The sequence below is a fragment of the Somniosus microcephalus genome, chromosome 5 (assembly GCF_052327205.1).
Source record: "Somniosus microcephalus isolate GS21.2 chromosome 5, FLI_Smic_1.0, whole genome shotgun sequence".
Classification (NCBI taxonomy): domain Eukaryota; kingdom Metazoa; phylum Chordata; class Chondrichthyes; order Squaliformes; family Somniosidae; genus Somniosus; species Somniosus microcephalus.
This window is the reverse complement of record NC_140991.1, coordinates 7,547,984-7,561,425: the sequence shown is the minus strand read 5'-3', so window position 1 is coordinate 7,561,425 and position 13,442 is coordinate 7,547,984. Positions and strand designations below refer to the sequence as shown.

Below are 13,442 nucleotides of genomic sequence, written 5' to 3'. Positions count from 1 at the left end.
TTCCTAATTTCACTCCTGAAAGGTCTGGCTCTAATTTTTAGACTATGTCCCCTCGTCCTAGAATCCCCAACCAGCGGAAATAGTTTCTATCTACCCTACCTGTTCCCCCAAATATCTTGAAAATTTTGATCAGATCACCCCTTAACCTTCTAAATTCTAGGAAATACAACCCTAATTTGTGTAATCTCTCCTCGTAAGTCCAGATATAATTCTGGTAAACTGATGCTGCACTCCCTCCAATGTCAATCTATCCTTCCTAAGGTGTGGTGCCCAGAACAGCTCCCAGTGCTCCAGGTGTGGTCTAACCAGGGCTTTGTACAGCTGCAGCATAACTTCTACCCCCTTGTACTCTAGTCTTCCAGATATAAAGGCCAGCATTCCATTAGCCTTTTTGATTATATTCTGTACCTATTCATGACATTTTAATGATCGATGTACCTGGACCCCCAAGTCTCTTTGGACCTCCACTGTTTTTAGCCTTTCACCATTTAGAAAGTACCCTGTTCTATCCTTTTTAGTTCCAAAGTGGATAACCTCACATTTGCCTACATTGAAATCCATTTGCCACAGTTTTGCCCATTCACTTAATCGATCAATATCCCTTTGTAATTTGATGCTTTCATCTGCAATGCCACCTATCTGTGTCATCGGCAAATTTGGATATATGACTTTCTATGCCATCATCTAAGTCGTTAATAAATACGGTGAATATTTGAGGCCCCAACACCGATTCCTGCGGGACACCACTAGTCACCTCCTGCCAGTTAGAGTACCTGCCCATTATCCCCACTCTCTGTCTCCTGCCGCTCAGCCAATCTCCGAACCAGCTCAATAATTTGCCCTCAATTCTGTGGGCTTCTACCTTGGATAACAGTCTCTTATGAGGGACTTTATCAAATGTCTTCTGGAAGTCCATATAAATAACATCCATAGACATTCCCTCTTCAACACTTCAACATTATCATCAGTCACCTCTTCAAAAATTCAATCAGGTTTATCAGGCATGGCCTACCTTTCAACATTCTTCGAGGCTGTTCAGTCATTTCGATCTCGACTCTAGCAATTTCCCGACAGCAGATGTTAGGCTAACTGGTCTATAATTCCATGGTTTCCCTCACTCACCATTCTTAAATAGCGGAGTGACGTGCACAATTTTCCAATCTAACGAAACGGCTCCTGAATCGAGAGAACTTTGGAAGATTATAGTTTGGGCATCTGCAATGTACTCACCTACGTCCTTGAAAACCCTGGGATGGAAACCATCTGGTCCTGGGGATTTGCCACTCTAGTGTTATTATTTTCTTCATTATTGTTATTTTACTTATATGAATTTTATTGAGTCCCTGCCCCCGATTCAATATTAGTTTCCTTGGGATTTCCGGCATGCTATCCTCTTCCTCTACTGTAAATACGGACGCAGAGTAATTATTCAACATGTCCGCCATTTCCTTATTAGCATTGACAATATCACCGCTTTCAGTTTTTAAGGGGCCAACATTGTTCCTGACCACTTTTTTCCTAATGAAATTGTAAAAATACTTCGTATTGATTTTGCTAACCCTTGCAAGTTTCTTTTCATACTCCTTTTAAGAACATAAGACTTGGGAGCAGGAGTCGGCCATTCAGCCCCTCGAGCCTGCTCCGCCATTCAATAAGATCATGGCTGATCATCGACCTCAATTCCGCTTTCCCGCCCGATCTCCATATCCCTCGATTCCCCGAGAGTCCAAAAATCGATCGATCTCAGCCTTGAATATACTCAACGACTCAGCATCCACAGCCCTCTGGGGCAGAGAATTCCAAAGATTTTGCAGCTCTTACTAACTGTTTTGTGACCCTTTGCTGTTCTTTGTATCTTTCCCATTCGCCAGGAACTGTGCTATTTTTTGCATTTTTGTATGCTTTTTCTTTTAGTTTTATGCTGTCTCTTACCTCTTTAGTCATCCATGGCTGTTTATTTCGGCAAGTAAAGCTCTTGTCCCTTTGATATAAACTGGTTCGGTATCACATTAAATTCTTTTTTAAACATCTCCCACTGACCTTCTGTCGCTTTACCCATTAACAGATTTGCCTAATTTACTGTGGACTGTCTCTGCCTCATCCCGTTGAAGTCGACCTTACCGAAATCTAGAATCTTAGTAGCTGTTTCGCGTTTCTCCCTTTCAAACGCTACGTTGAACTCAATCATGTTATGATCGCTATTGGATAAATGTTCAATGGCTAACACAAAACGGAATCCAAAAGTCTTCCACAGACGTATAAATAGTAAACGGGTAGTAAGAGGAGGGGTGGGTGGGGCTGATTAGGGACCAAAAAGGAGACCTATTCATGGAGGCAGAGGGTATGGCTGAGGTACTAAATGAGTACTTTGCATCTGTCTTTACCAAGGAAAGGATGCTGCTGAAGTCATAGTGATAGAGGAGGGAGTGACGATAATGGAAGGGATAAAAATTGATAAAGAGGAGGTACTAGAAAGGCTGGCTGTACTTAAAGTAGATAAGTCACCAGGACCGGATGGGATGCATCCTAGGATGCTGAGGGAAGTAAAGGTGGAGATTGCAGAGGTACTGCCCATAATCTTCTAATCCTCCTTAGATACGGGGGTGGTGCCAGAGGACTGGAGAATTGCAAATGATACACCCTTGTTCAAAAAAATGGTAAGGATAAACCCAGCAATTACAGACCAGTTAGTTTAACTTCGGTAGTGGGGAAGCTTTTAGAAACGATAATCTGGGACAAAATTAACAGTCACTTGGACAAGTGTGGATTAATTAAGGAAAGCCAGCATGGATTTGTTAAAGGCAAATCGTGTTTAACTCAGCTCCCTCAGTACTGTCCCTCCGATAGTGCAGCGCTCCCTCAGTACTGTCCCTCCGATAGTGCAGCGCTCCCTCAGTACTGAGCCTCCGACAGTGCAGCGCTCCTTCAGAACTGATCCTCCGGCAGTGTAGCGCTCCCTCAGCACAGATCCTGTGGCAGTGCAGCGCTCCCTCAGTACTGACCCTCCGACAGTGCAGCGCTCCCTTAGTACTGCCCCTCCGACAGTGCAGCACTCCCTCAGTACTGATCCTCCGACAGTGCGGCACTCCCTCAGTACTGATCCTCCGACAGTGCGGCACTCCCTCAGTACTGCCCCTCCGACCGTGCATAGAAACAGAGAAGATAGGAGCAGGAGTAGGCCATTCGGCCCTTCGAGCCTGCTCCGCCATTCAATGAGATCATGGCTGATCATCCAAATTCAGTACCCTGTCCCTGCCTTCTCCCCATATCCCTTGATCCCTTTAGCCTTAAGAAATATATCCAACTCTTTCTTGAATATATTTAATGAACTGGCCTCCACGGCCCTCTGTAGCAGAGAATTCCACAGGTTCACCACTCTCTGGGTGAAGAAATTCCTCCTCATTTCAGTCCTAAATGGCTTACCCCTTATCCTTAGACTATGACCCCTGGTCTGGACTCCCCAGCCATCAGAAACATCCTTCCTGCATCTAGTCTGTCCAGTCCTGACAGAATTTTATAGGTTTCGATGAGATCCCCTCTCAATCTTCTAAACTCCAGTGAGTATAAGCCCAATCGACACAATCTCTCCTCATACGTCATTCCTGCCATCCTAGGTATCAGCCTGGTGAATCTTCGCTGCACTATTTCCATGGCAAGAACGTCCTTCCTCAGTACTTCCAGCAGCGCTCCCTCATTACTGATCCTCCGACAGTGCGGCATTCCCTCAGTACTGATCCTCCGACAGTGCGGCACTCCCTCAGTACTGCCCCTCCGACAGCGCAGCGCTCCCTCAATACTGATCCTCTGACAGTGCAGCGCTCCCTCAGTATTGTTCCTCCGACAGTGCAGCGCTCCCTCAGTACTGATCCTCCGACAGTGCGGCACTTCCTCAGTACTGCCCCTCCGACAGTGCAGCGCTCTCTCAGTACTGATCCTCCGACAGTGCAGCGCTCCCTCAGTACTGCCCCTCCGACAGTGCAGCGCGCTCTCAGTACTGATCCTCCGACAGTGCAGTGCTCCCTCAGTACTGATCCTCCGATACTGCTCCTCCGACAGTGCGGCACTCCCTCAATACTGCCCCTCCGACAGTGCGGCGCTCCCTCAGTACTGACCCTCCGATAGTGCAGCGCTCTCTCAGCACTGATCCTCCGACAGTGCAGCGCTCCCTCAGTACTGATCCTCCGATATTGCGGCACTCCCTCAATACTGCTCCTCCGACAGTGCGGCACTCCCTCAATACTGCCCCTCCGACAGTGCGGCGTTCCCTCAGTACTGCCCCTCCGACAGTGCGGCATTCCCTCAGTACTGCCCCTCCGACAGTGCAGCACTCCCTCAGTACTGATCCTCCGACAGTGCGGCGCTCCCTCCGTACTGATCCTCCGACAGTGCGGCGCTCCCTCCGTACTGCCCCTCCGACAGTGCAGCACTCCCTCAGTACTGATCCTCCGACAGTGCGGCATTCCCAAAGTACTGCCCCTCCGACAGTGCGGCACTCCCTCAGTACTGCACTGAAGTGTCGGCCTAGATTTTGTGCTCATGTCTGTGGAGTTGGACTTGGGCCCACAACCTTCTGCGACGAGAGTGCTTCTGGCTGAGCTGCGGCCGACACCCAGCGTGGCGCTGTTAGCCATACAGACTGGCAGTGTCCACATAGGATTCCTGCTCTGTGCTCCTTAGCTGATCCCTGCTGGGGAGATGGGAATGGACGATACTATTGGCCAGGATAGTTGCCCCCAATCACTCGCTGTCGCCCCAGCACCAGGATCAGCTTGTGATCCGTGCCCACTGTCAGATGATGTGTGCGTGGTGCCTGGGCTGGTGTGTGGAGACTGGGCAGGGTACCGGGGCTGGGGGCGCCTGCGGACTCACGCCCCTGTACGAGTGGTGGGGAGGGGGAGACTTATTAAAGACTGCCATACCCGTCCGTGTGTAGACTGTCCCCGTACCCCTGTGGATCAACGCTGCCCTCCTAGACTGACGTCAATGAAGTCAAACATTCCCCTTGTTTCACGCAGGCGCTGTACACCTGAAGACGCTCTGCTTGTCCCACAATGCTCTTGGCTCTGTAGGGGTGGAGCTGATTCTGCGGAGCATGCCTCACGACCACCTCACTCACCTGGACATCTCGGCGGTGGTCGGCGCCCATGGCGACGCACCACTTATGGAGCACCTCGTCAGATACGTGTCGCAGGTGAGCAGAGGGGAGTTCCAGGTATAGGGAGGGGCAGCGCTTTCTCGTGTTCTTTATTCTCCTTCAGCTTTAGACTGTCTCATTTTATATTGGGATTCTCGTAATTAAAAAGTTTTGAAGTGAAGATGCGTGTGTGGTGACCATTTAATGGGATTGTGTTTGTCTCCTCTCTGCTTTGTGCGACATCCGTGCCCAGGACGAGTGCTGTCTGACCCACCTTAACCTCTCCGGGAATCGCTTGACCGATGATTCTGTCAGAGATCTATCCAGGTAACCTCCCCTTGATGTTCCACTGTGTTTCCTTCCCGGGTCGAGTATGCCCATGCCCAACAACGACTGTTGATGATGATAACTTTCTCAAAGGCAGTGCAGCGGTTCTGTTACTGAACTAATAATGCAGAGATCGAGAGTTCAGATCCCACCTTGGCGGTTTGCGAATTTGAATTCAGTTTTAAAACAAAATCTGGGAATAAAAAGCTGGCCTCAGTAAAAGTTGTGGTGTATTATGTGCCTGTAAGAGCCCCTGTGTACTGTAATGCCGGTAGTGGCCACTCGGGCTATATAAGCCTGTATAGTGTCTTGTATCTTTTAGTTCACCTCCAGACTTTGTTCAGTAAACACCTGTTAAACCAACTCCTGCATTCCGTGTCTCCATTAACACACGGACACAACAAAAGTGACCATGAAGCTGTCGGATTGTCGTGAAAACCCCACTGCTTCACTAATGTCCTTTAGGGAAGGAAAGCTGCCGTCCTTACCCGGTCTGGCCTATACGTGACTCCAGTCCCACACCACTGTGGTTGACACTGAACTGCCCTCTGGAGTGGGCTAGTAAAGCCACTCAGTTGTATCAAACTCAAGGGAACAGATGCCGGTTTCTCAGCGTCACCCCATCCTGAGAAAGAATGACAAATTATTTCTGGCTTTGACCTTTTACTGAATTTATATTTAAATCTGGGGCTGCCATAGTGTAGTGGTGATGTCACTGGGCTAGTAACCCAGAGGCCTGGACTAATGATCCAGAGACGTGAGTTCAAATCCCACCACGGCAGCTGGGGAATTTAAATTCAGTTCATTAAATAAATCTGGAATAAAAAGCTGGCATCAGTAATGGTGACCATTGAAACTACTGGATTGTCGTAAAAACCCATCTGGTTCACTAATGTCCTTTAGGGAAGGAAATCTGCCGTCCTTAGCCGGTCTGGCCGATATGTGACTCCAGACCCACAGCAATGTGGTTGATTCTTAACTGTCCTCTGAAATGGCCGAGCGAGCCACTCGGTCGTATTCAAGAAGGCAGCTCACCAGCACCTTCTCGAGGGCAATTAGGGATGGGCAATAAATGCTGGCCTTACTGACGAGGTCCACATCCCGCGAATGAATAAATTAAAATTAAATTATGTGCAGCACGGGTTAAATACAGAGTAAAGTTCCCTCTACACTGACCCATCAAACACTCCCAGGACAGGTACAGCACGGGTTAGATACAATGTAAAGCTCCCTCTACACTGTCCCATCAAACACTCCCAGGGCAGGTACAGCACGGGGTTAGATACAGAGTAAAGCTCCCTCTACACTGTCCCATCAAACACTCCCAGGGCACGTACAGCACAGGTTAGATACAGAGTAAAGCTCCCTCTACACTGTCCCATCAAACACTCCCAGACAGGTACAGCACGGGGTTAGATACAATGTAAAGCTCCCTCTACACTGTCCCATCAAACACTCCCAGGGCAGGTACAGCACGGGTTAGATACAGAGTAAAGTGCCCTCTACACTGTCCCATCAAACACTCCCAGGGCAGGTACAGCACGGGTTAGATACAGAGTAAAGCTCCCTCTACACTGTCCCATCAAACACTCCCAGGGCAGGTACAGCACGGGTTAGATACAGAGTAAAGCTCCCTCTACACTGTCCCATCAAACACTCCCAGGGCAGGTACAGCACGGGTTAGATACAGAGTAAAGCTCCCTCTACACTGTCCCATCAAACACTCCCAGGGCAGGTACAGCACGGGTTAGATACAGAGTAAAGCTCTCTCTGCACTGTCCCATCAAACACTCCCAGGGCAGGTACAGCACGGGTTAGATACAGTGTAAAGCTCCCTCTACACTGTCCCATCAAACACTCCCAGGGCACGTACAGCACGGGTTAGATACAGAGTAAAGCTCCCTCTACACTGTCCCATCAAACACTCCCAGGGCAGGTGCAGCACGGGGTTAGATACAGAGTAAAGCTCCCTCTACACTGTCCCATCAAACACTCCCAGGGCACGTACAGCACGGGTTAGATACAGAGTAAAGCTCCCTCTACACTGTCCCATCAAACACTCCCAGGGCAGGTGCAGCACGGGGTTAGATACAGAGTAAAGAATGGTAACATTGTGCGTCTCCATTTGATCTCCTGCAGATGCCTGTTACTGTGTCCGTCCCTGGCATCCCTGGACGTGTCTGCCAATTCCGGGATAACCACGTTGGGAGTGGAGATGCTGCTGGGTGCTGTGAGAGAGCGGAGTTGTGAGATGCAGTATCTCAGCATTTCAGGTGGGTTGAGAGGCCGCCGCCCGGTGTGGGACAGCTCGCTGTGTTTTGATGTTGAGGGCTCTATGACCCACAGCCGCCCATGTCCCCTTCTCTCTCTCTCTCTGTCTAACTGCGGTGTCCTGCCGGCCACCGTTCAACCTGCTGAGCGATTAGAAACATAGAAGATAGGAGCAGGAGTAGGCCATTCGGCCCCTCGAGACTGCTCCGCCATGGCTGATCATCCAAATTCAGTACCCTGTCCCTGCTTTCTCCCCATATCCCTTGATCCCTTTAGCCTTAAGAAATATATCTAACTCCTTCTTGAATATATTTAATATATTGGCCTCTACTGCCTTCTGTGGTAGAGAATTCCACAGGTTCACCACTCTCTGGGTGAAGAAATTCCTCCTCATCTCAGCCCTAAATGGCTTACCCCTTATCCTTAGACTGTGACCCCTGGTTCTGGACTCCCCCGCCATCGGGAACATCCTTCCTGCATCTAGTCTGTCCAGTCCTGTTAGAATTTTATAAGTTTCAATGAGATCCCCTCTCATTCTTCTAAACTCCAGTGAATATAAGCCCAATCGACCCAATCTCTCCTCATACGTCATTCCTGCCATCCCAGGTATCAGTCTGGTGAATCTTCGCTGCACTCCCTCCATGGCAAGAACATCCTTCCTCAGATAAGGCGACCAAAACTGCACACAATACTCAAGGTGCGGTCTCACCAAGGCCCTGTACAACTGCAGCAAGACATCCTTGTTCCTGTACTCAAACCCTCTCGCTACGAAGGCCAACATACCATTTGCCTTCTTAACTGCCTGCTGCACCTGCATGCTTACCTTCAGCGACTGGTGCACAAGGACACCCAGGTCTCTTTGCACTTCCCCTTCTCCCAATCTATTGCCATTCAGATAATAATCTGTCTTCCTGTTTTTGCCACCAAAGTGGATAACCTCGCATTTATCCACATATTGCATCTGCCATGCTTCTGCCCAATCACCCAACCTGTCCAAATCATACAGGAGTTTCTCGGTATCCTCCTCACAGCACACACGCCCACCCAGCTTTGTGTCGTCTGCAAACTTGGAGATATTACATCTAGTTCCCTCGTCTAGATCACTAATATATATTGTGAATAGCTGTTCCGAGAGCGTAGCTCAGCACTCTCACCAGTGTGGGCACTGGCTGCCATCAGAGAGTTCACATTGTCTCCACCCCTCTCCCTGGCCACTGTCTCAGGCTGAACCCGACCGTTCGCAGCCTTGTCTTTGTATCTGACCCGAAGCTCAGCTTCCGACCCCTTATCCCCTCCATCACCAAGACCGCCTATTTCCACCTCCAAAGTGTCGCCCGTCTCCGCCCCGTCTCGGTTCATCTGCTGCTGAAACCCCCATCCCTGCCTTTGTCCCCTCCACTCGAGTATCCCAACACTCTCCTGGCCAACCTCCCATCATCCACCCTCCATAAACTTCAGCTCATCCAAAACTCGGCCGCCCCGTGTCCTAACTCACACCCAGTCCCGTTCACCCATCACCCCCTGTGCTCACTGCCCCGTGTCCTAACTCACACCCAGTCCCGTTCACCCATCACCCCCTGTGCTCACTGCCCCGTGTCCTAACTCACACCCAGTCCCGGTCACCCATCACCCCCTGTGCTCACTGCCCCGTGTCCTAACTCACACCCAGTCCCGTTCACCCATCACCCCCTGTGCTCACTGCCCCGTGTCCTAACTCACACCCAGTCCCGTTCACCCATCACCCCCTGTGCTCACTGCTCCGTGTCCTAACTCACACCCAGTCCCGTTCACCCATCACCCCCTGTGCTCACTGCCCCCTGTCCTAACTCACACCCAGTCCCGTTCACCCATCACCCCCTGTGCTCACTGCCCCGTGTCCTAACTCACACCCAGTCCCGTTCACCCATCACCCCCTGTGCTCACTGCCCTGTGTCCTAACTCACACCCAGTCCCGTTCACCCATCACCCGCTGTGCTCACTGCCCTGTATCCTAACTCACACCCAGTCCCGTTCACCCATCACCCCCTGTGCTCACTGCCCCGTGTCCTAACTCACACCAAGTCCCGTTCACCCATCACCCCCTGTGCTCACTGCCCCGTGTCCTAACTCACACCCAGTCCCGTTCACCCATCACCCCCTGTGCTCACTGCCCCGTGTCCGAAGTCACACCCAGTCCCGTTCACCCATCACCCCCTGTGCTCACTGCCCCGTGTCCTAACTCACACCCAGTCCCGTTCATCCATCACCCCCTGTGCTCACTGCCCCGTGTCCGAAGTCACACCCAGTCCCGTTCACCCATCACCCCCTGTGCTCACTGCCCCGTGTCCTAACTCACACCCAGTCCCGTTCATCCATCACCCCCTGTGCTCACTGCCCCGTGTCCGAAGTCACACCCAGTCCCGTTCACCCATCACCCCCTGTGCTCACTGCCCCGTGTCCTAACTCACACCCAGTCCCGTTCACCCATCACCCCCTGTGCTCACTGCCCCGTGTCCTAACTCACACCCAGTCCCGTTCACCCATCACCCACTGTGCTCACTGCCCCGTGTCCTAACTCGCACCCAGTCCCGTTCACCCATCACCCCCTGTGCTCACTGCCCCGTGTCCTAACTCACACCCAGTCCCATTCACCCACCACCCCCTGTGCTCACTGCCCCGTGTCCTAACTCACAGCCAGTCCCGTTCATCCATCACCCCCTGTGCTCACTGCCCTGTGTCCTAACTCACACCCAGTCCCGTTCACCCATCACCCCCTGTGCTCACTGCCCGTGTCCTAACTCGCACCCAGTCCCGTTCACCCATCACCCCCTGTGCTCACTGCCCCGTGTCCTAACTCGCACCGTGTCCTGTTCACCCATCACACCCTGTGCTCACTGCCCCGTGTCCTAACTCACACCCAGTCCCGTTCACCCATCACCCCCTGTGCTCACTGCCCCGTGTCCTAACTCACACCCAGTCCCGTTCACCCATCACCCCCTGTGCTCACTGCCCCGTGTCCTAACTCACACCCAGTCCCGTTCACCCATCACCCCCTGTGCTCACTGCCCCGTGTCCTAACTCACACCCAGTCCCGTTCACCCATCACCCCCTGTGCTCACTGCCCCGTGTCCTAACTCACACCAAGTCCCGTTCACCCCTCACCCCCTGTGCTCACTGCCCCGTGTCCTAACTCACACCAAGTCCCGTTCACCCATCACCCCCTGTGCTCACTGCCCCGTGTCCTAACTCACACCCAGTCCTGTTCACCCATCACGCCCTGTGCTCACTGCCCCGTGTCCTAACTCACACCCAGTCCCGTTCACCCCTCACCCCCTGTGCTCACTGCCCCGTGTCCTAACTCACACCCAGTCCCGTTCACCCATCACCCCCTGTGCTCACTGCCCCGTGTCCTAACTCACACCCAGTCCCGTTCACCCATCACCCCCTGTGCTCACTGCCCCGTGTCCTAACTCACACCCAGTCCTGTTCACCCATCACCCGCTGTGCTCACTGCCCCGTGTCCTAACTCACACCCAGTCCCGTTCACCCATCACCCCCTGTGCTCACTGCCCCGTGTCCTAACTCACACCCAGCCCCGTTCACCCATCACCCCCTGTGCTCACTGCCCCGTGTCCTAACTCACACCCGGTCCCGTTCACCCATCACCCCCTGTGCTCACTGCCCCGTGTCCTAACTCACACCCAGTCCCGTTCACCCATCACCCACTGTGCTCACTGCCCCGTGTCCTAACTCGCACCCAGTCCCGTTCGCTCATCACCCCCTGTGCTCACTGCCCCGTGTCCTAACTCACACCAAGTCCCGTTCACCCATCACCCCCCGTGCTCACTGCCCCGTGTCCTAACTCGCACCCAGTCCCGTTCACCCATCACCCCCTGTGCTCACTGCCCCGTGTCCTAACTCGCACCCAATCCCGTTCACCCATCACCCCGTGCTCACTGCCCCGTGTCCTAACTCGCACCCAGTCCCGTTCACCCATCACCCCGTGCTCACTGCCCCGTGTCCTAACTCACACCCAGTCCCGTTCACCCATCACCCACTGTGGTCACTGCCCCGGGTCCAAACTCACACCCAGTCCCGTTCACCCATCACCCCCTCTGCTCACTGCCCCGTGTCCGAACTCACACCCAGTCCCGTTCACCCATCACCCCCTGTGCTCAGTGCCCCGTGTCCTAACTCACACCCAGTCCTGTTCACCCATCACCCACTGTGCTCACTGCCCCGTGTCCTAACTCACACCCAGTCCCGTTCACCCATCACCCCCTGTGCTTACTGCCCCGTGTCCAAACTCACACCCAGTCCCGTTCACCCATCACCCCCTGTGCTCACTGCCCCCTGTCCTAACTTGCACCCAGTCCCGTTGACCCATCACCCCCTGTGCTCACTGCCCCGTGTCCTAACTCGCACCCAGTCCCGTTGACCCATCACCCCCTGTGCTCACTGCCCCGTGTCCTAACTCACACCCAGTCCCGTTCACCCATCACCCCCTGTGCTCACTGCCCCGTGTCCTAACTCACACCCAATCCCGTTCACCCATCACCCCCTGTGCTCACTGCCCCGTGTCCAAACTCACCCAGTCCTGTTCACCCATCACCCACTGTGCTCACTGACCCGTGTCCTAACTCGCACCCAGTCCCGTTCACCCATCACCCCCTGTGCTCACTGCCCCGTGTCCTAACTCGCACCCAGTCCCGTTGACCCATCACCCCCTGTGCTCACTGCCCCGTGTCCTAACTCACACCCAGTCCCGTTGACCCATCACCCGCTGTGCTCACTGCCCCGTGTCCTAACTCACACCCAGTCCCGTTCACCCATCACCCCCTGTGCTCCCTGCCCCATGTCCGAACTCACACCCAGTCCCGTTCACCCATCACCCACTGTGCTCACTGCCCCGTGTCCTAACTCACACCCAGTCCCGTTCACCCATCACCCCCTGTTCTCACTGCCCCGTGTCCTAACTCACACCCAGTCCCGTTCACCCATCACCCCCTGTGCTCACTGCCCCGTGTCCTAACTCACACCCAGTCTCGTTCACCCATCACCCCCTGTGCACACTGCCCGTGTCCTCACTCACACCCAGTCCCGTTCACCCATCACCCCCTGTGCTCACTGCCCCGTGTCCTAACTCACACCCAGTCTCGTTCACCCATCACCCCCTGTGCACACTGCCCGTGTCCTCACTCACACCCAGTCCCGTTCACCCATCACCCCCTGTGCTCACTGCCCCGTGTCCTAACTCACACCGTGTCCTGTTCACCCCTCACCCCGTGCTCACTGCCCCGTGTCCTAACTCACACCCAGTCCCGTTGACCCATCACCCCCTGTGCTCACTGCCCCGTGTCCTAACTCGCACCCAGTCCCGTTGACCCATCACCCCCTGTGCTCACTGCCCCGTGTCCTAACTCACACCCAGTCCCGTTGACCCATCACCCGCTGTGCTCACTGCCCCGTGTCCTAACTCACACCCAGTCCCGTTCACCCATCACCCCCTGTGCTCCCTGCCCCATGTCCGAACTCACACCCAGTCCCGTTCACCCATCACCCACTGTGCTCACTGCCCCGTGTCCTAACTCACACCCAGTCCCGTTCACCCATCACCCCCTGTTCTCACTGCCCCGTGTCCTAACTCACACCCAGTCCCGTTCACCCATCACCCCCTGTGCTCACTGCCCCGTGTCCTAACTCACACCCAGTCTCGTTCACCCATCACCCC

The 13,442-nt window shown here is 53.5% G+C and overlaps 1 protein-coding gene across 1 annotated transcript in view; it reads left to right on the top strand.

The window, feature by feature from the left end:
- The first annotated feature begins 5,006 nt into the window (after positions 1 to 5,006).
- The window catches only part of LOC147116847 (tonsoku-like protein), a 57,858-nt gene continuing 49,422 nt past the window's right edge, over positions 5,007 to 13,442 (top strand). Inside the window, exons 1-3 of the mRNA XM_085987097.1 lie at positions 5,007 to 5,191; positions 5,388 to 5,461; positions 7,601 to 7,734. Of these exons, the coding sequence (XP_085843223.1) occupies positions 5,093 to 5,191; positions 5,388 to 5,461; positions 7,601 to 7,734 (307 nt within the window). The 5' untranslated portion in view covers positions 5,007 to 5,092. The remainder of the gene's footprint in view (positions 5,192 to 5,387; positions 5,462 to 7,600; positions 7,735 to 13,442) is intronic.